Raw genomic sequence first — 23,513 nt, 5'->3', positions numbered from 1 at the left:
CCATGACAAGTTTCTCTGAGGCTTCTTCCACAGTATGCATTTATTTGTCTCCATTCCTCATATCAATTAATTCTGCTGTCTTTTGTTTATATGTGCTTGGGTAAGTAACTAGAAGAAAAGTACTTAGTACACATAGAGCTCATTTATTCATTTGAAGCTTATGTGTAACTTTGTTACTCAAAGTAGCAACAGAGTCAAGCCTCAGCTACAAATGAATGAATAAACTATTACAAGGAGTAAGTGCCCCCACCCTCTTTGTTTACTCAAAAACGTCTATAAGATCTAATGCATGAATATGGAAAATTGGATATGAGAAGTATGTTAAGACAGATTACTGTGCAATATAGGTAAATGACAGATGCTTGGGGGGGGGGGGGGGGGGGAAAGACCTTTTCTGAGCGAGATAGAATAAGAACTAACAGTGTGTGACAATATTTGTCCTCGGAGACAAGATGTCTTTTAAAAAAAATACAAGACCCATCCCACATATACTAGCCAAGGAAACACAAAATAATAAGGATGTGATGAGAGTAAAATAGAGTGACATATATACTGTAATGTATAGCCGAAGAATAACTTGAGATATATGAAAAAGAAACAATATCGCAAATAGTGAAATTTGACAGGAAAGTAGCAAAAAAGAAAAAAAGTTGTAGCAAATGTAATTAAATATTAATTCAAAGTAGATGATTGTTGACAATATTTTGACTCTAAGCTTCTTTACTGTTTGGTGAAAATAGATGTATTTTAACATACCTGTGCAATAAAGTCACTTCCTTGGTCTTTTGTGTCATAACCATTACTTATAGTACAACAAATAGATGTTAATTACATTACATCTTGATAAATCTTAATTCTTACCCCATAACTTAGCCTGTTCTTCAACATTCAAGTTGCAATACTCAGCACTTTCTTCATTAATCACAGTTTCTTTACATAGAGGCATGTTGTCAATGAGTTCCAGCTGACGCAGCTGATCTGGAGTCAAGGAGCTGTCTTCATCAGCTTCCTACAATTTTAATAATACATTTAATTAAATCATTTCTAAATATATAAATTATCATATAAATCATTAATAGATTAAATAAAGAAATAAATATATCATAACAGTGTAATTATTTACAAAATGCATTTCTGAAGTAATTTCAATTTTAGATTCCATTCTATTAAAATTTTTAAATATTTGACTTTTCTTCCACCTCACATCTGATTTTCTTTGTTATTATCTTGTATGAACTGTGGTTTAGAGAATTTAAAGAAGGTTAAGAACAAATAAATTCAACATATTACAGCAGTTCTGACTATCCACTATCTCATAGTCATCAATATTATTTTTCACTTGTTCATGGCAGTGATGCTAGCATAAAGAGTAGACAGACAAATTGAGTGTTTAATGATATTTAATTTAGTAGCATGTGCTTGTAACTAAATTTACTGCAACTATTGTTCAGTTAATAATATACATAAGTTGTTGTTTCAGTTAGCCATGATCTTTCTATTTCCATCTCAAATAGTTTGCGTTTAAAGCTCAATTTCCGGTAGTCTAAACTGTGAGCAGTATTCAAGCTCTTCAACTTTAACCCAATCTTATATATTTTTAACTTCTCCAACTCCTGGTTAACTTTACAAATAAACTACAGTATTTTTGTGCATACTCATTTAAGAAAACCCAGTTCTGAAAGTTTCTGAAAGTTAGAATGGAAAACAAAAATTTAGTGGGACTCTAGCTGAATTTACACAATAAAAGTTAAGCAACTAGTCACATACCTCAGTGCGACTGCTGGCTGATGGAGTAGTTCTAGTAGGAGCCTGAACAGCTGCACTACTATTCACTGTTGCAACCACTGCAGCTGCAACAGCACTTGTAGGATTATGAGCTGATGAAGCCAGCAACTGCTTCAGTAGCACGTTCTGGTTACCCTTTGAATCAACAATGCTTGCAACAGCATCAATCTCACTCTTTACTTCACATTTATCTACAAAAAATTGATTTTAATAAAATTACAAATAAAATTTGGCATTACATTCCATCTGAATACAAACTGGAAATAACCAGATAGTACAGACATATAAAAAACGTATGAAGAATTTGATAAATAAATTACTATTTTAAGTAAATTAATATTAAAACTTAAAATTGTAAATTGATTGGCATAATATAATTTGGATGTAACAACTTCTGAAAACAACATACCAGGTAAAGAAACCACATCTTCAGGTTCCTTTTTAATGTTAAATGTTGACACATGTGAGGCAGCTTGTTGCTGCTGCATGTGGACATGAGAAAGTGTAGTAATTGGTAAACTGGATCCAACTGAAGTATTTGTTGCTGAAACATCAACACCAAGATGATGCATAGGAACACCTAGTGATGAAATAAAGAGTGAGAAAACATAGAGAAATAAAGTTCGTGTCAGATAATTCATAGCCATAAAACAAATATTAACAATATCATTATGAATACATACAGTACTAGAAATAAGAAAATGACATACCTGTATTTCCTATATATTTTTTAGTTCTTTTAATATTTTTATTGCTTCAAATCTTACTACCAAAACTCATCATCAGCATTATGTAATTTAGCCTTACTAGATGTTATTCCGTAAACTGTATTTATTTTCCATAATAGCAAATATCAATTAAGAAATTATGACACTTTTTCTCATGAACATCTTACTTTAGATTACATAATTATTTTTTGGGGAACAATAAAAACTCTAAAAATAATCTACAAAGTCAAAATTTATATAAAAATGTAAACTGTAAGATAGTAGAATATGAAATCTCATAGAGAATTTAAAATTATCGTTTTAAAGTATATTGCATAAACAAAATATTTTTAATTGGCGAACAGAAAATACTTTGTAGACAAATTTCATACAGAAGGTTTGTTTCAAATATTAGATATAATAAAACATGCTTAAAGTAAAACTGTACAAGAGGGATTCAAATATTATAATACCCAATCATGTTAACAACAACAAAACAACAACAAAAACAACAACAATTAAAAAGATGAAGCCCTCTGGAATATTTCTAATCAAAAGTGGGAAAATTTGAATTTTAGAGGACAACTCTCAATTGGGTATGTAAATCTAAATGGCTAGCCAGTCCATTTCAGGCAATATATATATATATATATATATATATATATATATATATATATATATATATATATATATATGTGTGTGTGTGTGTGTGTATATATATATATATATATATATATATATATATATATATATATATATATATATCAATTTCACAGACCCTTACACTAAGATTTCTAAATTTATTTTCTTCTTTGCAGTCAACTGACTGAAAAAAAGAAAACAAATGAAATTTGTATTAGTCTCTGGCATTTTTAGTTATAATTCTTGAAGTGAAAACTTTAGAAAGTCCAATATATTACAAATATCAAATATCTATCTACTTTGTGTTTCTGAGCCATCACTTACAAGTCATAAAATCCAGTTATAATACTATGGTTAATATGGCAAAAAAGGCCGAATTTTCAAGTGGTAAAATAACTAACCTTTGTTAATGGAATCTTTGGTGTATGCCTCAGATCCAGTAGGATTAACAAAACTCCTCACATTAGTACTGCTAATCCGCTGTCCATCCAAAGATAAATTGGAAGTGGAAGAAAAAGATGAAGATTGTGGAAAGTTAGACACTGTTAAGCCCTCTTTAGAATCCACTTCTTGCCCATTGTTAGATTGTTGTGAGGTATGCAAAACTTGAGGAGATGATGGAACTGCTGGTGGAGAATGTTCAGGAAGTGGAGGGGGTGGTGGAGGAGGGGGAGGAGGTAGTGGTGGTAATGGTGGGGGTGGTGATTTGGGAAGAGGAGGAGCCAAAGATGACATTAATGATGTGATGGTTGTAGGAACAACTGGCTGAATGGCAGAATTTGTTGCTTGTTGTCCAAGGTTTTGCTGCTGGAATTGTTGTGAGTATTGGCCAGATGCTTGAGGGACAGTTAAATTGGATTCTGGAACCATAGTGTTAGTTGCTGGAGACTGACGGTTACTAGATGCCAGAGCTTTTCCAGAATTTTTCCCACCATTGTGTTGCTGTTGCTGTTGCTGTTGCTGTTTCGCTTGCTCCTCTTTTTGAAGTTGCACATTAGTATACAAAATTTCAATTATTCTTCGATCTGTTTCAGATTGAGGTTTAAAATTTAAATCCATTGGCGGTTTGAAAGGTTTTGCTGATCCTGATGAATTCCCATTGCCAATTCCAGATGTATTTCCAAGAGTTTGTCCAATTCCTAAGGCAAGCAAACATATCAGGTCTTGAAATTTTTAGATATAAAAATCACTTTAGAGCTTAACTTAGGTCACGAAAAAAAAAAAAACTTAAAAATGAGATGAAATTCTAATGTTGAATGAAAATATAAACTATATTTGTCGAGTGCATGCAGAAAATTTTTAAAAAAATTTAATTAAAAAAATGTTCACAAAGCATCTGAAGGGAGAAATCTTAATGAAAATATTTAAGTAAAATATATTTGAACATGGCTCAAATTTTTGTTTGTTCAAAACTGAAGTTACTGTAATAAATGAATAAAAAAAAATGTATGATGAAATGAGTACATTCAAATATACTTGAGTAGAATATATTTATATATGAGTGTTCATAGCATTATTTCCTTTCATTTTGAGTATTTTTCTTAGGGTAAATATAGGTGTTTAAAAAAAAAAAAAATTCTAAATAAAATCTACCACCCTTTCACCCCCACACAATTCATCAGATACAGCAACTATGTTATTTAGTTCAAATACTTGAAATTAAAGAAACCATTTCATCATCATTGTCTTCAACATAATGTCTACTTTTCCATGCTTGCATGGGTCAGACAGAATTCGTTGAGGCAGATTTTCTGCAGCTTGATGCCCTTCTTACTGCCAACCACAATGGTTTCCAAGCAAATTAATATTTCTCCATAACCAGACACATTTTCATGGAAGACTGGAAACAAATGGCACTGACAGTATGATGGTGATGCAAGTTTACAAACTTACAACTATAAGACAAAGAAACACAAACACAGAAGATACATAACAGGCTTCTTTCAGTTTCTGTCAACCGAGTCTACTCACAATGCTTTGGTTGGCTATAACAGAAGTCACTTGCCCAAGATGCCATGCAGTGCGACTGACTCCTAAAACCAGATGGTTGGAGAAGTCAACTTCTTAACCACATAGCTATGCTAATATTTAAAAACCATAAACTGATACAAAAGGTTATTAACCAAAATAAGGCAAAGTAACTGCTTCTGCAAAATAAGATATGGGATATTTATTACTCTCTTAACTGATTGTCTAGGTCCAAACCATGAAGTCTTTATTTCATAAATTTTAAGGGTCTTCTGAATACATTAATACTATCACTCAATAATCTGAAATGCCTTTAGTAATGGCAGGCTCACAAAACAATAATAAAAACAATAGTAAGGAAGTTGTAGGTGTTCCACAATATCTGTGACCATAGACACAGACGTAGCTGTGTGGTGAGAAGTATGCTTCCCAACTACATGGTTCTGGGTTCAGTCCCACTGTGTGCAGCTATGGGCAAGTGTCTTCTACTATAGCCTCAGGCTAACCAAAATTTTGTGAGTAGATTTGGTAGACAGAAACTGAAAGAAGCTCATCATGTGTGTGTGTGTGTGTGTGTGTGTGTGTGTGTGTGTGTGTGTGTGTGTGCACTACTTGACAATGAGTGTTGGTGTGTTTATGTCCTTGTCACTTAGTTCAGCAAAATGAAACCAATAGAAGAAGTATCAGGTTTTAAAAACAAAAGTAAGTACTGTGGTCAATTCATTCAACTAAAATTTTCTCCAGGGCAGTGCCAGCATGGCTGCAGTCTAATGATTGAAAAAAGTAAGAGATAAAAGATCTAACTAATAGGATGAACTGATATGGCAATGGTGGCAACTGCTGAAAAATCTATAGCAAGAATATATTGCAAAAGAATTTTTTTCAAGGATGCTAGAGAGGAGATATGGCAGTACACTAATTAACTTGGTTATGAAACATGGTCGCATATATGCACCTCTATGTGAATATTGGATAAAACTAAAGGATCAATAACAAATGTATGCATTTAGAGAGTTTCAGGAGTTATGTGTACTTTTAAGTTGATGATTTCAATTTATAGTCATTTTTCTTTGTGCCATGTTCAAATATTTTGTGATGCTTTCAACAATCACATCTTCTAAAGTAGGATGCTTCCTCTAGAATTGCTTACTTCACTGCAAAATGACTATTTAAAAAAAATTTTAAATGTCTAAAGAGTCAAAGTGTTCTGCATAAAGACAAAACACAATAGTTTTGGAAAAGTGAAAGTTTAGTCTACTCGACCATCATTTATCACATGCTTACATGCAATTTAAAATCATATCCATGAATTAGTATTAATCAAGAATATGATGGAAAAGAGTATTCAATGAGAATAAATTATTAATTGTGTAGTAAAAAAAATTTTAAATTTTAATGTTTTACTGTACTTTTTACATCAAAGGCCAATTTTAAATTGAATGGAAGAATGGAATAGATATGGAAATGAAATTAAAGCATTGCTGTCAAATCATAGGCATTTTTTAAAGAACTAGGGGGTGGGGGTGGTCAGTCATTATATAGCCCCAGGTTTTATATAAAATGAAACTGAAATATACTTTTAAAACGTACATATAATTTCTTTGAAGGTGATGATTTACTCCTTTACTGCTCTGGAGTTTCTCATCACATTCAAATGAAAAGGCAATAAAAAGGAAGATTCATCATTTAATTGCCTGAAGGATCACAAATGGCACAAGACTCCAATAATTGAGTGAACCATCAATTGCAAATGAATAAGTAAACTCTGCTATGTGTATTGTGTATTGGACTGCCGATAAAAATTGTGTAGAAAAATAATTCTGTTCTTTTAAAATGAACTGGCTTTTATGAAATATAGGGGTGGGTGGGGGAGAAGGAGGGTATTTTTGTTAGGCTTCATAAATACATTTCATATCTTCACAACTCTTAGAGCTTTAATTTTAGCAACGGGGAAAGGTAACATAGCTTATACTGTACAATAAATGTAAGAAATAAAGATAAAGGTTATAAAATAAACTTTAGAGTTCTTACTCAAAAAATTAGAATATCTGATGCTTTATTAATTAATGATTAATTGCTATTTTTCAGAGATACATTAAATGATACATAAATATATAGCAAAAGGATCAAATCAACAGCAAACTTAATTTACAACCATAAACTTGTTTTCAAAACTTTTCACCTTCAAAATGTTTTTATGTAATCTTCTCAAAAACTTCAATTACAAAGGAATGGTACATATTTTGAAACATGAATTTATGAAATAATTACCACTATAATTCATATTTTAAGTTAAACAATTCACTTACTTTAAAATATAACCAAAGAAAAAGTGTATCGAGGAAACATATGTTAAGGATTTATTTAAAATATATTTAATTACTTTTAAATATTTTTTAAAGTGTTTTTTTATCTGTCAAAATCCAATTTTCAAAAATTTAGTAAAATTATATTTATCATATTCTAAAATTTTCAAACTGAAATCATGTATAATTCAGCAATATAAGCACCAATAAGGGATCAAATAGCAACTGTTTCTTAATCATTTTAAAAGACTCCAAGTTAGTCTGACACAATCAAAAAAATACTAGTTATTAAATAACAAAATAAAAATTAGTTTTAAAAAGAAGAAATAACAAAAGACAATGAAGGTTGAGATTTTCATGTTGAAAGAAAAGCAGTGGGAGGCAAAAGCAGCAGGAAAGGAATATAAATTCATATATATACATATATATATATATATATATATATATATATATATATATATATATATATAATCCCCAAAGCGAGGTTATATTACTACCTCCATCTTGTGTTCTTGCTTTCTTCTTGCGCTTTTTAGTCTTTTCCTTTGGAGTAACTTGACCAGGAGAAGCCGGTGTTGGCTCAGAACTCTGCTGACACAGGGGAGGGATACCAAAGCCTGGAAGAGCAGTGGTGGGTTTTCTCAAGGGAACATTACAAATATCCACACGTAATTTTCTTTTTAAAAAGCTCATTTAGCTCAGCTCTTGCTAACTGGATGAGGTTTATTAAATTTTTGAAACACAGAAAAGCAAGAAGCTTCACTCAGAAATTCAATAAATGACTATATTTAAAATCCTAAACACCAACAATTCTGCAATACAATCTCGTGGAAAATATTCAAATTACTATAACTTATTTTACATTTGTTTGATTATCAAGAAAAATTAACATATAGTAATATATAAAGAAATTTTAAATATACCCAACAATTCAGATAGAGGGCTCTCTTTCCCTATCTCTCTCTCTTTGATATTGATAATGAATTTAACATCTTTATCTAGTATTGATTAAATTAAATTTCAACATAATAATAGTCTCATTAGAAAATACTCAAACAAGATAAGGTTTATAATGAATACTTATGTTGAGGTGAACTATAAATATTAAATACAACCTAGAGCATGATTAAATATTCCTTAAATGTAACATTATCCTCATATGCAATGGTAAAGAATTTGATATTTGATGAAATATGACTGAACAAAAGTATCCCAACAAATTATTTCTAATATTATATTCCAAAATCTAGAGAAGGAAGACAATAGTGGAATCTCAATAATAAGCCTTTGATGTTGATAATGATTTGAAAGTGTGAAGTTGGAGAGATTTAATATCACTTGACTAAGTACAAAGCCAACATTTTAGTGGAGTTGTGCAAGTTGAATGATTGAATTAAATTAACCCTCATTTATTACAAATATTTATTTTATCAACTTTAAGAGAATGAAAGGTTATGTTGGCCTCCAAAGTAATTTCAATTGAACTCAGTACTGTAAACAGCTTAATTCAATGTACTGTTTCTTTTTTCAATCTACTATTCTAAATTTAACAAATATTCCTTACAAGTGTAATTAAATACAAATTTATACTTCCTATTAAATTATTAATATTGAGAATTGTTGGCATGTATGTATTTTCAAATAAACCTCTTTATCTAAATAAAGATTCATCCAGTTAACAATATATGCATGCAGGCAGAAAAGGGATACAGCAAGACCTAAATATAAAAATTGAGCTTCAGAAATAATGATACTATAAGCTAAATTTAGAAATACAGTGTTTACAGTTATACTGGTGAAAATTAGAGGGGTGGAAACAACAAAAACAACATAATCATGCTTAAGATGAATGTGAATGAAAGAATCAATGAATAAATAAATGGCAATCAAGATCAAATAGAATTTTTGAAACTGCTGAATTTTTGAAAATCTTAGCCTAAATATCAGTATAAACAACAAGGATAAAATCTAGAATCTAAGGGAATGATGATGATCAGTGGCATCAACAATGATGATAAAATCTAAGAGTGTTTTGCATCAATAAGTACTAGCTATTGCAAGAAATAAAATGATCTGCTGTTTCAGATTAAGATCTGCTTTGTTGAAGAAACATACTCCAAAACAGATTTATTCCATGAACTACAACAACCTTACAAAATGCTCACCAATGTTAAAAAATGACAGAAATCAAATAATTAAAATTAACCAAATGTGTGAGAAGGTGTGTGAGTCATTAGTTCATGCTCATTACCACTTGAAATGGTGTTAATATTGACATTATTTCTTAACATTATGATTGGTCATTCTGTGCTTTCAAAGACCTCTGGAATAACAAATCTTTTACTCAAAATACAGACAAAGGATGGCAACATAAAGAGCATCAAGACAAAATCCTGTTACAAATAACACCCTGTCCAATCCATCCCAGCATGAAAAACAAACATAAAATGAATGACACACACACACATGGTCATGTATAGACAGTGGATGACACCATCACTACCATTATTATTGTTGTTGTTTTTATGTTCATTTATTTATTTCCATGCTAGTATGGGTTAGATAAGAATTATTGAAGCAGTTATCTACAGTCAAATACTTTTACTGTCATCAACCCTAAATTGTGTTTCAAGTAAGATATTTTTTGCATTCTACTAATCTTCACATACAATGAAACTATTGAGCAGCAGGTTGTATTATTTACAATAAACAATGTTTTCACTCACACAGTGACAATGTGAAGACAACAAAGGCTGTTACACACAGACACACACACGAGCTATGCAGATAACACTTAAATGATGCTAAAATGCAAAACTAGTAGCAAGTGATGATAACTTTGCTCTCCAACAAATTTAGATGTTATATAAAAACTGGGCTAATGACAATAACTTGCTGTTCGGTACCACAAATTTCCATCCCTACAACACGGAAAACATCTCCAACAAATGTTTTGTAATGCTCCAAAACTCTAAGTATATTAATGATATGGTCATCACTATGCTTCTATGTTTGCAGATATATGCTGCTCTAGTCATGTTCATAGACTATCAGTAGCCTGCTGAGAGATCAGTGACTAAGTACTGGGGACAGTTGCTGTGACAGACTCAAAGGTGGTGTCAATTCTCTGGAAATCTCTTGTTACCAAAGTGAGTTACTGTTCATAGCTATGTTCTCCAAGCTGCCTAGAGCTTGCACAATAACTGGAGGGATTGCAAAAAGCATGCACCAAAACATATACTAAGTCAAAGTTCTTCACCATTGAGAGTGCATCTGTGCATTACATCACAACCCTTTGAAATACCAGAAGAAACAATATGCCAACAAACAAAAAATAACAAGAGGAATAAAAGATGCTGTTTTTAACATACTAGATTAGAATTTTGCAAAAGGCACAAGCAAATTAGACCAGCAGCTACCAGTTTATTGATCCAGCAACTAAAAGCACCACAGGCACTGAAAAGCTCATTAAATTTTGGACTTCTGAATATATGCAGATATGACACAAAAGATACAGAACAGTCAACTGTGAAGGCAGTACTTCAGCAGAGTTACAGTCATGATGGCTCAAAAATGTGGTTGCAAAACAAACTTCATAACCACATAAACATACTTGTGAATGTATGTGTGTGCACGCGTGAACATGTGCATAAACAGGCAGACAGACACAAAGGTTTCAGCCAGTACTGGTCCTGGCTAGGTCAAACTTAAGTCTTAAAATTTTATAATGCAAGTATCAGCAAATGTTGGCAAGTCCTAAACTACATATAACCACAATTCAAAATGTTGTTTTGAGGATTGAAAAACTGGAACTAAGTACTTTTCTGTGCAAGAAGCAATGTTTAGCCTGATCTTAGAAGGAACTTCCTGTCAAAAGACATCATGTTTGCATCATGTGTATTTCTTTTTTGCATTTTATTGTTCTTTCTTCCTTCAATTTTCAAACATCATGGAAGTAATACCTCAGGCATCGAGGTAGATTTTAGTGATATTTATTGGTGATTTATTAATCATCGTTTACTTTTTTATGATTTAATTAGAAAAAAGAGAGCTTGAACTTGGAGAAAATAGTGATATTTCAGTGTCATCTGTACACACCAGCTATCTACATGATATTAGCTCTGAGCTAGAATGGAAGGTATCACATAGTTTATATTGCAATGAGGTTTTGTGAGTGAATGGTAAGGTTTTCTTTTAAAAAAACAATATACTGATATATTTATCCCTTTGTTTTATATACATAAAGGAACACACACACATGTACATATAATGGTTGTCCATTTATATCCAAGGAACGAGGAGGGATCAAAGTTTCTACAGTTCTGTGATATAAATGAACTATCTACAATACAAACTTCAGGAAATAAACCAGGCATTTGATCACCTTATCAGAGAAACATACAAGCCAGACAGACCTTATTCTCACACCAGAAAACAGATTAGAAAGATAGTTGCAAATACTAAGTCTTTCCCCAGTGAAAGACTTATTATAACACAAGGGACAATATGTTTTTACTGCTGAAAGTTAGCAACCAGTTCTACAACCTTGGCAAGACACCAGCTAAACAGAAGGCAAGAGCCATAAAAGCTAAAAGACAGGTATGGAACGATAGGAAGAGAAGGAGCAGCAAATAAGTAGGTCATGTAGCTAAGAGAGAAGCCATGCAACAAGTGTGTGTGTGAATTGAAAAGAAGATTACCAATGTTTTGTAATGTGAAGATCAAAAGTAAGAGGTGTTCTGGATAGCAAAGCAGTGTAAAGGAGTAAATGAAGCTGTTGGGAGAACGTGTGAAATGACACCTGACTGTTACCTACAGCTAAGAAGAAAGGATCTTGGAAATGTTATTACAAGAGGATGCTGAATGTGGAAAATGTGTAGGAAGAACTGGAACTATCTAACATACACTTAAATAGAAAGATCAGTTATTTAAGGATATGAAGATAAATAAAGCAGGAATAAAGATGAAATGCTGAGAAAATGTGACAAAGTAGGGCTCAAGTTAATCACTCATACAGTCCATCTCTAAGCGTCACACTGGATAATTGAATGGCAGTATAATCATCAACAGTTACAAGAGCAAAGGAGATACTTTAGGAAGACATAACAGAGGTATAAAACTGATTGACCAAGTTATGGAAGCAACAGATAGAATACTGGCACAATTGATTAGGAAGCGAATCAGCTTAGATGAAACACAGTTCAGATTTGTGTCAGGTTGGGGTACAGCTGATACTCTCTTCATGAAGAAACAAGAGAAATTTTTAGCTAAGGGTAAGCTCTACTTAGCATCTGTTGATTGACAGGTTACACTGTGAGTTTAAGAAAGCTAAGTTTGTGAGAGAAGCATAAGTCATGTAGAGAGGTGGAGTTAGGAAAAATAGAGTTGGCAATGAGCTCTGTGAGCTGTCCAGAGCAACTCCTATATGCTGATGACCTAGTCCTAATAACAGAGTTTCCAGAAGACTTAGAGAAGAAATTCCAGATGTGGAAACAAAACTTAGAATCAAGATGACTTGGCATAAACATGGTAAGATTAAATTGCTAAGAAAGATTTTTAAAAAAAAAGGCAAGACTGCCATCAGCAGACAAATGGTGGGCTCAGTATGCAAAACATGAGTATGTAGGAACTCCATAGAGTACACAGTGTAAGTGCATAAGAAGTATACTGAGATCACAATCAGGCAAGCAATGAACAAAGACTGTATGTGGCAGATGTACAGATGTATCAGACACTAGCAAAATAAATTTTTTAAATGTTTTGATGGTTCCATAGGAGCAGTTGATAGTGTCTACTAATTAAGCAACCTAATCAGCTAGGGAGGAGGGTTCACTGAAAGCACAGTAACAAAAATGAGAATATGGTGGAAAAAGTTCAGGAACATCACTTCTATTAGTAACTGAGGGATTCTCTCTTCAAGTGAAGGGTAGACAGTATGTTGCTTTTGTAAGAAGTGCAATGTTATATGTTAATGAAATGTAGGCATTGGGTGCAGAGGTTGAGAGAAGGCTGGAGAGAAATGAAGCAAGTGTATGCCCCATTGTATGTAAAATGTAGTGAACATGGGAGACATGGCATACATGAAATGAGAGAAAAACAAGGTATAAATGGAATCAGATATTGTTGCTAAAGAGACGACTGCATTGGTATGGACATATAATGCATATAGATGCATCAGTAAGGAGATGCATATAGGAAACTTTAGGAGAGGAAGACCATGGCACAAATGGTAAAAGCTATCTCAGAACACTGAACTTAACAAAAGAGATGACAAAGGAACACAACAAATGTCAAGCATGGAAAAGCAGACTTAAAAACAATGGTAACACACACACACATTGATTATTTTCATATTTTAAACACTGTTACTAACCACTTTTTTCTACTAATTACATGGACAATTTTAATTCATCATAGTCTTTCAACTTACTATATGACATATGTAAGACCTGTATCATATGTGTAAAATTGCTCAACAGAATGCTCCTCTGGTGTATTTTCCTCAATCATATTGTAGTTATACATAGAGAGCATCACTATATTCGCTCTATTTTTATACTGAGCACTTCTAAATCTTGCCATCTTAATAGAATATTCTATGTTGTGGGCCAACTGAGACTTAAAAATGTCAGTTACATTCACTAGTTGGCTCTAAAGACAATCTATTGTAGTTTTTATTGTATACACTTTCAAAACATTTTGATTTGTTGATTCAAATTTTAAACACCCCCTAAAGGGAGGTTGAGTTCACTGATTGCATGGATAATCTCAATGCTTTTGAATTCATTTTATTGCATATGTGAGACCTCCATAAATATGCACTATAATAGTGTTTCATTTTAGTATAACTACACAAAGCAGTGAGGATCAAATATGTTTATCTTCATCTTGACTGCTCCATGTACTTATACACACTAGAAGAATGGCTTGATGTGTTTTATAATACAAAGTCTACAGAGAGAGATTTTCCACCAAGACTAAACTCTACAGTGAATGTCTTTCAGGTTCTTGTTTACAGAAAACTGTTAAAAATAAATGCACATAATGTTATACCTGAATATAAATAAACTAAGGGACAATAACTTCATTATTTCTGACTATTCTTTTTCAATAATATAGTCACGCACAGAAATACAGTCCCATTCAAGTAAACAAGTGTGTACCCATTTACAGTCAGTAATTTGCTGAACTTTATCAATTACTGTTGAATTGCACTGCATCCTCTCTATATATCATAGGCTGTTTTATTTTTATCAAACGAGAATCATGCATGTATATATGCACGTGCACACACACACACACACACCTGCAATATTTTTTAAAATGGAAACTGTCTACATTAATAAATATCAAAGTAACAAGTACATATCACCAGACAGAGACCACTAGTCATGTTCTTATATATCCATAAATATAATATAAACATTACTAAATGCACATAGAGAATTAGGCTTATTAGAATATACAGATGTGCATACATACATACAACACATGACAAATAAATACCTAAAAATAATCTTGAATCCATAGAGCCAGTTGAAATAAATAGTTGTACAAATTTACTATTTCCAGGAATGGTATGTGTGTATATATGTATACGTGTGTGTGTGTGTGTGTGTGTGTGTGTGTGTGTATATATGTATATGTGTATATATATATATATATATATATATATATATATATATATATACACACACATACACACACGCACATACACACACACACACACACACACACACACATTGAAAAACAAAACATAAATTTTCATCTTAAATACTTTCTTATTTCAAAAACTCATGTTGAATTCCTTCAGCCATTTATATTTATGAATACAATTTAAACAAATATTTTCATAATCATGGTGCTTAGATTGCAAAAGTTCATCAGGGGTTAGAATGATTATTTAAGGTTAATTTCTGTTAGTTACTTAAACACAACAGTATTTTTACTATTTTCAAGGAATAACTTCTTACTATTAAATCACTTACTTGGCTTCATTTAGCTACATTTTTTACCCATATTATTTTGAAAACAAGTCTTAATGGTAGAATAACAAAAACAGGTTGTTACATATGTTATTCTTTATAAATCATTACAGATGTTTTCTCAAGATATTTTAGACTATATGAGAAAATGTGAAAACATATCAAATGTAATTAACATATTTTTATAGTTTCCATTACTAAAAATGTAAACTAAGAAGGAAACTAAGAATGAGGTACAATATTTATCTACTTGTTAATTTATTCAGCAATTCGAAAATGTCAATAAATGTCTCATTATTTTATTTATAGGTGTTAATAGTTTTCAACTTATTGTAACAAATGATACACAGAACATGTTATATTGTTGAGGGCTTTTTTGTTTTTTCTGTATGAATTCACAGATTTATTTAAAATTTTAAGAGGAGTGCTGTATTAAACTATTATTATCAGAAGCAATTAATCCTCACAGGATTGTTTCAATGAGTGCAAAGTGTACCAGACTGATTTTGCTTTTTATCCCGCTAAAGTCATTGTCTGAGTGAGTGCTTAATAATTAATACTGACAACAGTTTCTGATTATCACTTTATCAACTGTTAATATATTTCAAAATTTGTTTTTTATGTCTCCAACACTTTCCCTTCAGTACTTGCCTCCATTTTTAACAAAAATCAACACAGTCTTATGTAAATAACCTTTTTCACTCATTTGTAACTTTACATACATAAGTGTTATTTACACACAACTTAGACCTAAACATCTTCTCTATGAGCAGAGTTATAAAAAAAAACACCATCAGCCAGTGAGCACATAAAAACATAAGCACCTTCAACACCGTCAAGACACAATTTCAAATCATATCAAGGGATAATCTTACACTACAACCTCCATATACATGAGTACACAACTAAATCTTTCAAAATCACTACAAATTCTAAGCCTTGCATTTTTTGAAGAATCTTTGATGGTGACCTCAAATATGTAACATAATCAAACCTGCACCCAAAATACCAAGCTTCCTGTTCAGAATCAGAAAATACTTCTACCTAGATTAGTAACTGGTTTTCCACAAAATTCAAATATAATACGCATTATACAACTGTTGTTATAAACACTAACATCTCGTCGTCGTCGTCGTTTAACATCCGCTTTCCATGCTAGCATGAGTTGGACGATTTGACTGAGGACTGGTGAAACCAGATGGCTACACCAGGCTCCAATCTGATTTGGCAGTGTTTCTACAGCTGGATGCCCTTCCTAACGCCAACCACTCAGAGAGTGTAGTGGGTGCTTTTACGTGTCACCCGCACGAAGGCCAGTCAGGTAGTACTGGCAACGGCCACGCTCATCTCGCTTGAGAAACCTCATGTGTCACCTGCACAAGAGCCAACCCAGGGGCACCAGCAACGATCCCGCTCGAAAATCCCACAACAACCCCACACAAGAGCCAGTCCAGGGGCACTGGCAACGATCCCGTCCCGCTCAAAACATTTCATGTGTCACCCGCACAAGAGCCAGTCCAGGGGAACTGGCAATGATCTCGCTCGAAAGATTTCATGTGTCGCCCGCACATGAGCCAGTCCAGGGGCACCGGCAACGATCTCGCTCGGAAAAACCTCATGTGCCACCCGCACAAGAGCCGGCCCAGGGGCACCGGCAACGATCTCGCTCGAAAGATTTCATGTGTTGCCCACACATGAGCCAGTCCAGGGGCACTGGCAACGATCCCGTCTCGCTCGAAAGATTTCATGTGTCGCCCACACATGAGCCAGTCCAGGGGCACCAGCAACGATCTCGCTTGAAAAACCTCATGTGTCACCCGCACAAGAGCCGGCCCACGGGCGTCGCCCGCACATGAGCGAGTCCAGGGGCACTGGCAACGAACCCACTCAAAACATTTCATGTGTCACCCGCACAGGAATTAGTCCAGGGGCACTGGCAACGATCTCGCTCGAAAGATATCATGTGTCGCCCGCACATGAGCCAGTCCAGGGGCTCTGGCAACGATCCCGTCTCGCTCGAAAGATTTCATGTGTCGCCCACACATGAGCCAGTCCAGGGGCACCAGCAACGATCTCGCTTGAAAAACCTCATGTGTCACCCGCACAAGAGCCGGCCCAGGGGCGTCGCCCGCACATGAGCGAGTCCAGGGGCACTGGCAACGAACCCGCTCAAAACATTTCATGTGTCACCCGCACAGGAATTAGTCCAGGGGCACTGGCAACGATCTCGCTCGAAAGATATCATGTGTCGCCCGCACATGAGCCAGTCCAGGGGCTCTGGCACGATCCCGCTCATTTGGCAAAGTCTTATTCACCAACACACTACAATCAGTGGCTCATATTGGCTGTTTCTTGTCTCTGCTTCATCTACCATAACACAATGGAATCTACTCTAATTGTACACTACCTTGATCCAGGCCCACTTAACTAACTCATTTATCTTCCACTTGTCAAATCTATAGTGTCCCATTGTCCAGAGCCCACATTACACAGTTTGTACAAACATTCCTGTAATTGCAGCTTTTAGAAAAAAAAAATTATGTGGTTGTTGAAACTAAATATTAACAGATCGATCTTCTAATCATAGCAAGTAAAATAAAGAAAACTAATATCTAAAAAAAGGTTTCTCTGAAAATCAATTCAAGAAATCCAAAATAGTACAGCCAATGGAACATAAACACTTACGAAACCTCAGCCTACCAGATATCATGTCATAATTAATTAATAATTTAAGCATAAGAAATTATTACAAATATGAGAATAAATAATGAATACCTTAAAGCTAACAAAAAATGAAAATCAGCAAAAAATATTTCGTTGTTAATGAAACGCATAATTGAAATATTAAATACTGGAGCACACAGACGAGTGAAGTTCACATAAGAGGAAACTCATCACTGAAGACAAAACTATGCAGTTAGAGATCATCAACTGTGACGACTGACACAAATTGTCAAACAATAGCCAAATTGATCTGCATGGACAAACAAGTCACAAATTGTGAGCTTGCATCACAACTGGACAATAATCACAATGCATTATGGAAGATGGTGGAAGACTTTCAATATCAAGAAGTGTGTGCAAATTTGACACCTCAGAAATTGACACTTGGTTTGAAGGAGAGATGTGAGAAAGTTTGTTAAGATCTGCTGGAAGCTTTTCTGGTACATGACTGCACCTTGAACAGAAAGCAACACAGTGAGACACTCATAAAGCATAAAGAAGCCATGAGAAGAAAGAGAATAAACAATAATCTGAAAATGATCTACATTCATGTTGACACATTCCAACCATATATCTTTGGTAACAAATCAGCAAACTGGGTTGGTCAAAAGTCTCCTGTGATCTGATGCCCTCCTACTTTCACCTGTCTGGTCCAATAAGGGCAATCTTCAGAGACAATGATTTAATGACACAGATGTGGTGAAAATATCTGAAGAAGCAGATACAACAGTGCACACCTGAACTTTTTTGAAAAGGATTCAAAGAATCAGATTCAATGATGGTACAGATGCCTCACTATTGATGGAGGCTAGGTTGAATTAGTACCTTCGTATAGAGAAAGATTACCCTATCAATGTGCAATTTTAATGACTTATGTCAGTAAAAATAGTGTGCTCACTTGTGCATTATTTTTGCTAGAACCCTCTAATCAATATAAATGCTGAATATCATATACATTATATGTCAATGTCTAATATTTTTTTAACAATAATGCATCTATTCATTCCCAATACATTCTGGCAAGTTTGAATGTGAATATCCACTAAATGTTATTTTTCATCATTGGAGAACATTGCCTCTTTTTAAATGTTGTGTGTTTATAGGGTTCAGCTATGTAAAAAAAAAAAATCACATGTAGCATCCTTATTCTTATTCACTGACAGTTTTCTGAAGACCAAGAGGAGTAAAATGCAGTAGTTTCAAAACTACAAGTCTAGAAATAAACATATCTTTCCTATTTGCATTTGAGATGCAGAGAAATTCACATATCAAAAGTACAAATGTTACTTAAATTTCAATATAAACCTAAAAACATACATTAATGAAATAGTTGTCACACTGTAATTCATTTTATCATAAACATTGTGCAACTAGACATAGCTATATGCACAAAGCTTCCAAATTTCGCAAATGATAACTCATTTCAGAGATGATAAAAGCTATTTTTAATCATGTGGATCAGAAAAGCAACAGAAAATGCACTTACCCAATACACACACACACACTCTCTCTCTCTCTCTCTCTCTCTCTCACACTCACAAAATCTAATTCTGTGACAAAATGGAAGTGTAATTACTATATAACAAAACTTATCTATCAAAATATTTATATTTCAATTTCATTAATACAAAGCAATTAAAATGCAGCCTTTTGAAATGAATACATTAATTAAATCAAGAAGAAAATAAAATAGTAAATAAAATGTATTTCTAAATAGATAAACAAAATCAATTACACAGACTATAGAAAAGACCAGATTAATAAGCTCACTGTAGGCAACAAAAGATAAAATGTCAATTACAAATAAATATAACCTACCAGGAAATCTCTGAGGTGGTTGGGGTGGCAACTGAGGTTGGGCTTGTAACTGATCCCCACTAAATCTTTGCTGCTGGTCTCCTGAGTATCTGTTTCCTAAAAGTCTAGATTCATGCTCACTTAAAAGAGATCCAATATGGCCTTCTGGTGGTACAGCAGAGACTGGACGCTTCGGATCATATATCAGTTGAGTATCACTGAAAAAGGGAACCTGGCGAACACCCTCTGGCTTTTCTGTTGAAAAATTTTGGTATGACAAAATTTTAAAACATAATTTGCAAAATGAAATTTTAAAAAGAGGGGGGGGGGATAAATGAATAATAAAAGGTGATAAATGAGAAGTACAGTTACTTAATTACTGATCATCTATAACTATAAAATCATAGAATAAAATAAGATTTTATTCCACAATGAAAATTAACTAAAACAGTACACAATAGTAACACTTCTCTTCAACTAGTTCCAGTCATTAGACTAAATTCATGCTGGGGAACTGTTTCAAAGACTTTTAGTCTAATATATCAACCCCAGCAATTTGGTACTTATTTTAACAGTTTCATAATAAACAAAAAGCTTGTTGTCCTTCACATACAGGTATAATAAGGTTATCAGAACTATACACTGTTTTGTCCACTCCCTTGATGTGAATGTCAGTGTGCATGAATGAAGAAGTACAAATATGTTGAGAGAAAAACTAAGTGTAAAAAGCATCAAATGCAATGTACAAGAGATGACAATGACATGCAAACACAGCACTGTCATTGTCAAACAATACACAATATTTGATTCAAGTTCTCTTAGCTACTTTACCTATTTCATTATGCCGAATGCAAAAAAAGGAAGTGTTCAAATTTTTACCACTGACAATATGTGCTGTCCCAAGATAATACAGAGCCTTTATTTGCAAGGTGAACTAATTAAAAGAAACTACTCCAACTGGCTATAAGTATCAGTATTCTTAGAAATTTATTCACTTTATGCAAATTTCTAAAATCAGTGAAGTAATGCTGAAGATATTTTTTATTAAAACAAAACAAACAAAATGATCAACTTCTTCTGCAAAGTAGATTTCCAATTTAACAATTACAATTACTCTAAGGGCAGCAAGGGACCACAAAACATTAAACATAGTAACAATAAAGCTTTTGCTTTAAATCAACAGAAGTGATTTAATTAAATTTGTCTACTTTCTAGCAATCATCAGTATAATCTTACCAGTATAAGTTCAATATTCTATGAGCATTTAAGCAAATATATTGGCAAGATTTCATTTCTCTAATTTCATTATTTTCAAAATCTGAATCATTTACATATAATGAACAACACAAATAGATACAATCAATTACATACTACATAATAGATTTATTAGAACACTTTTGAAATAAGATTTACCATTTGACTGTTCCCCCTGAAGTGCCTTTTGTTGCTTTATTTGCTTTTGAAGTTGCATACGTTGTCTTTCTTGCTGTTCTCGCTGTTTTTCCAACTGTTCTCTTTCTAGATAACCTTCACTAAATGGATTATTGTCCTGGAGATAAAAATCACATTGGTACCTTTATACATGTAAGAGAATCTAAATTACATATTAAATATAAACTAACATGTTAAGTAAACAAAAAGAAAATTTGCATAAAAATAATATTTAATTAATATTTTTATTTCTAATTTCAGTAATTATTAAAAATTAAAAATAATAATGAGAACTACTATCAATTATTTCATTGACATGTTTTATGAAAGCTATTTAAAAATAGATTTTCCCATTAACACTTAGTTCATCCCAGATTCAATATCACTGCTAATCTATATATATATATATGTATATATATAATTAGATGAGATAATATAACTAATAGAGAAAATTACTGGATATAATAATAGGATATTTTTATAAGTAAAAAATAGTTAACTAATTATAAATATAATTTGAACAAGAAACAAAATCATAGAATATACTGATGAAGTAAAACAAATGAGAGAGAAATGAAAAAAGGAACAGAAACAGGCCTCAAAACATCACATAGGTTGAAGCTGAAGAAAGATAATGATCTTAGTTGGTTGAAATAGATCTGGATCAGAGAACACGAAGAAAATATACCCAATTGAATTTCTGTCAATTAAACTTTAGTATCACAGGAAGCCACAATTAAAAGGAAACCATCTCAACTTAAGATGTTCTACAAAAATGAGAAAAGGCACTGCATACTAAGTTAATATTTTCTTAGTATTTGGCATAAATCTCATTAGAAGACAATCAACTTGAACAAAATACAACAAGTAGCAAAGATTAGTATTGAAGAAAGTAAAGTAAAAGCTGGCTGAAATAGAATATAGTATGAAAGAGAGATGAATAATACCAGATGATACAGCATGAAGAAGTAAATAAAAAGGCTTTTTAGTTATATATATAGCTTTTAAAGATTTTACACAAAGATGTGGCCAACTTAGAAACATTCAACAAAACTTGAAAATTAACTGTAATAATAAAAACCATGCATTTTTCTATTATGTTAGAAACAACAATCAGTTCTAATCTGCATGTTGTCATCAATCTGCATCATAAGTAAAGCTGAAAATGACTACTATGGTGTTTGATCATTTCTAAGGGGAAGGTACCAAAAATAAACAAGAAACTGAACATGACTTTACCATATGGAAATTTAATCAACTAAATCACTTGTGTTATGAAATACAGATTGCTAGAACAGAGTTTCAAACTTTCTAATTTAGTTTTGATTTTAACATTAATAATCCTGAGAAAAATATTACCTCTTAGCATGCCGCAAATCAATTACATTTGCAAAGTTATACAATAATTACATATATAACACATTACACACATACACACTCAGAGGCATTGTAGAGAAGTTAAAAGGTTTGCTTCAAACCCACAAGCGTGATTCCAATGCACCACAACTTAGGCATGAGCCTTCTCTAACAGCAATGCTTTCAACATTTTGTAGAAGGATATAGAACATGAAAGCCTGTATTGTTTGTATGTGTGCATACTATATATACTATATTTGTATACACATACACACATATAGTACATATATATACATGCATATGCATATAGCATGCTCATATGCATACACACACACACACACACACACACACACACACACATCACTGTACTATATCTGCTGCATGGATCCACTCACTTTCATAGGTCATGGCTTAGGGTATCCCATTACTGTCAGGTTTCATTTTGGCTTGGTATATACAGCTGGTTGCTCACTTCTTAAAACTAACAAAAACCATTTTACAGAGTGTACTATGTGCTTTGTATGGGTTACCAGTGCTAAAAATGTGTTATTTACTTCAGAAGCTCTAAGGATCCTCACAATCTCACACTTTACAGACTATACTGAGTGCATTCTTCATGACACCAGTACTGGAGGGAGGTAATGTCCTTGTAACAAATGATGGTGCCTCACATTCCTATGTCTGTTCACTCTTCCATCTCATAACAGACTGAAAAATATGAATAATAAATGCTTATATGATAGAGATGAGAGGGGTATGAGATAGGGGAAGGAGTGATAGGAGAACTAAGTATTCTGAGCTTGGTAATCTTT

The 23,513-nt window shown here is 33.0% G+C and overlaps 1 protein-coding gene across 50 annotated transcripts in view; it reads right to left on the bottom strand.

Moving 5' to 3' along the window:
* The window catches only part of LOC106883022 (histone-lysine N-methyltransferase 2C), a 218,650-nt gene that overhangs the window by 21,276 nt on the left and 173,861 nt on the right, over positions 1-23,513 (bottom strand). For 27 of the 50 annotated variants that reach the window (XR_016241013.1, XR_016241014.1, XM_089348824.1 and 24 more), the window contains 7 exons: positions 21,328-21,463; positions 19,936-20,169; positions 7,906-8,025; positions 3,536-4,273; positions 2,195-2,365; positions 1,768-1,976; positions 862-1,009 (listed from right to left, as the gene is read on the bottom strand). Coding sequence is in view for 48 of the 50 variants with exons in the window: in XM_089348824.1 (XP_089204950.1) it covers positions 862-1,009; positions 1,768-1,976; positions 2,195-2,365; positions 3,536-4,273; positions 7,906-8,025; positions 19,936-20,169; positions 21,328-21,463 (1,756 nt within the window). In the remaining 2 variants the exon portion in view is untranslated. The remainder of the gene's footprint in view (positions 1-861; positions 1,010-1,767; positions 1,977-2,194; positions 2,366-3,535; positions 4,274-7,905; positions 8,026-19,935; positions 20,170-21,327; positions 21,464-23,513) is intronic. The other 23 variants (XM_089348829.1, XM_089348841.1, XM_089348852.1 and 20 more) reach the window with 3 other exon arrangements.

Source organism: Octopus bimaculoides, chromosome 3 (genome assembly GCF_046866305.1).
Source record: "Octopus bimaculoides isolate indiv1 chromosome 3, ASM4686630v1, whole genome shotgun sequence".
Lineage (NCBI taxonomy): Eukaryota > Metazoa > Mollusca > Cephalopoda > Octopoda > Octopodidae > Octopus > Octopus bimaculoides.
This window is presented reverse-complemented; position numbering and strand designations above follow the sequence as displayed.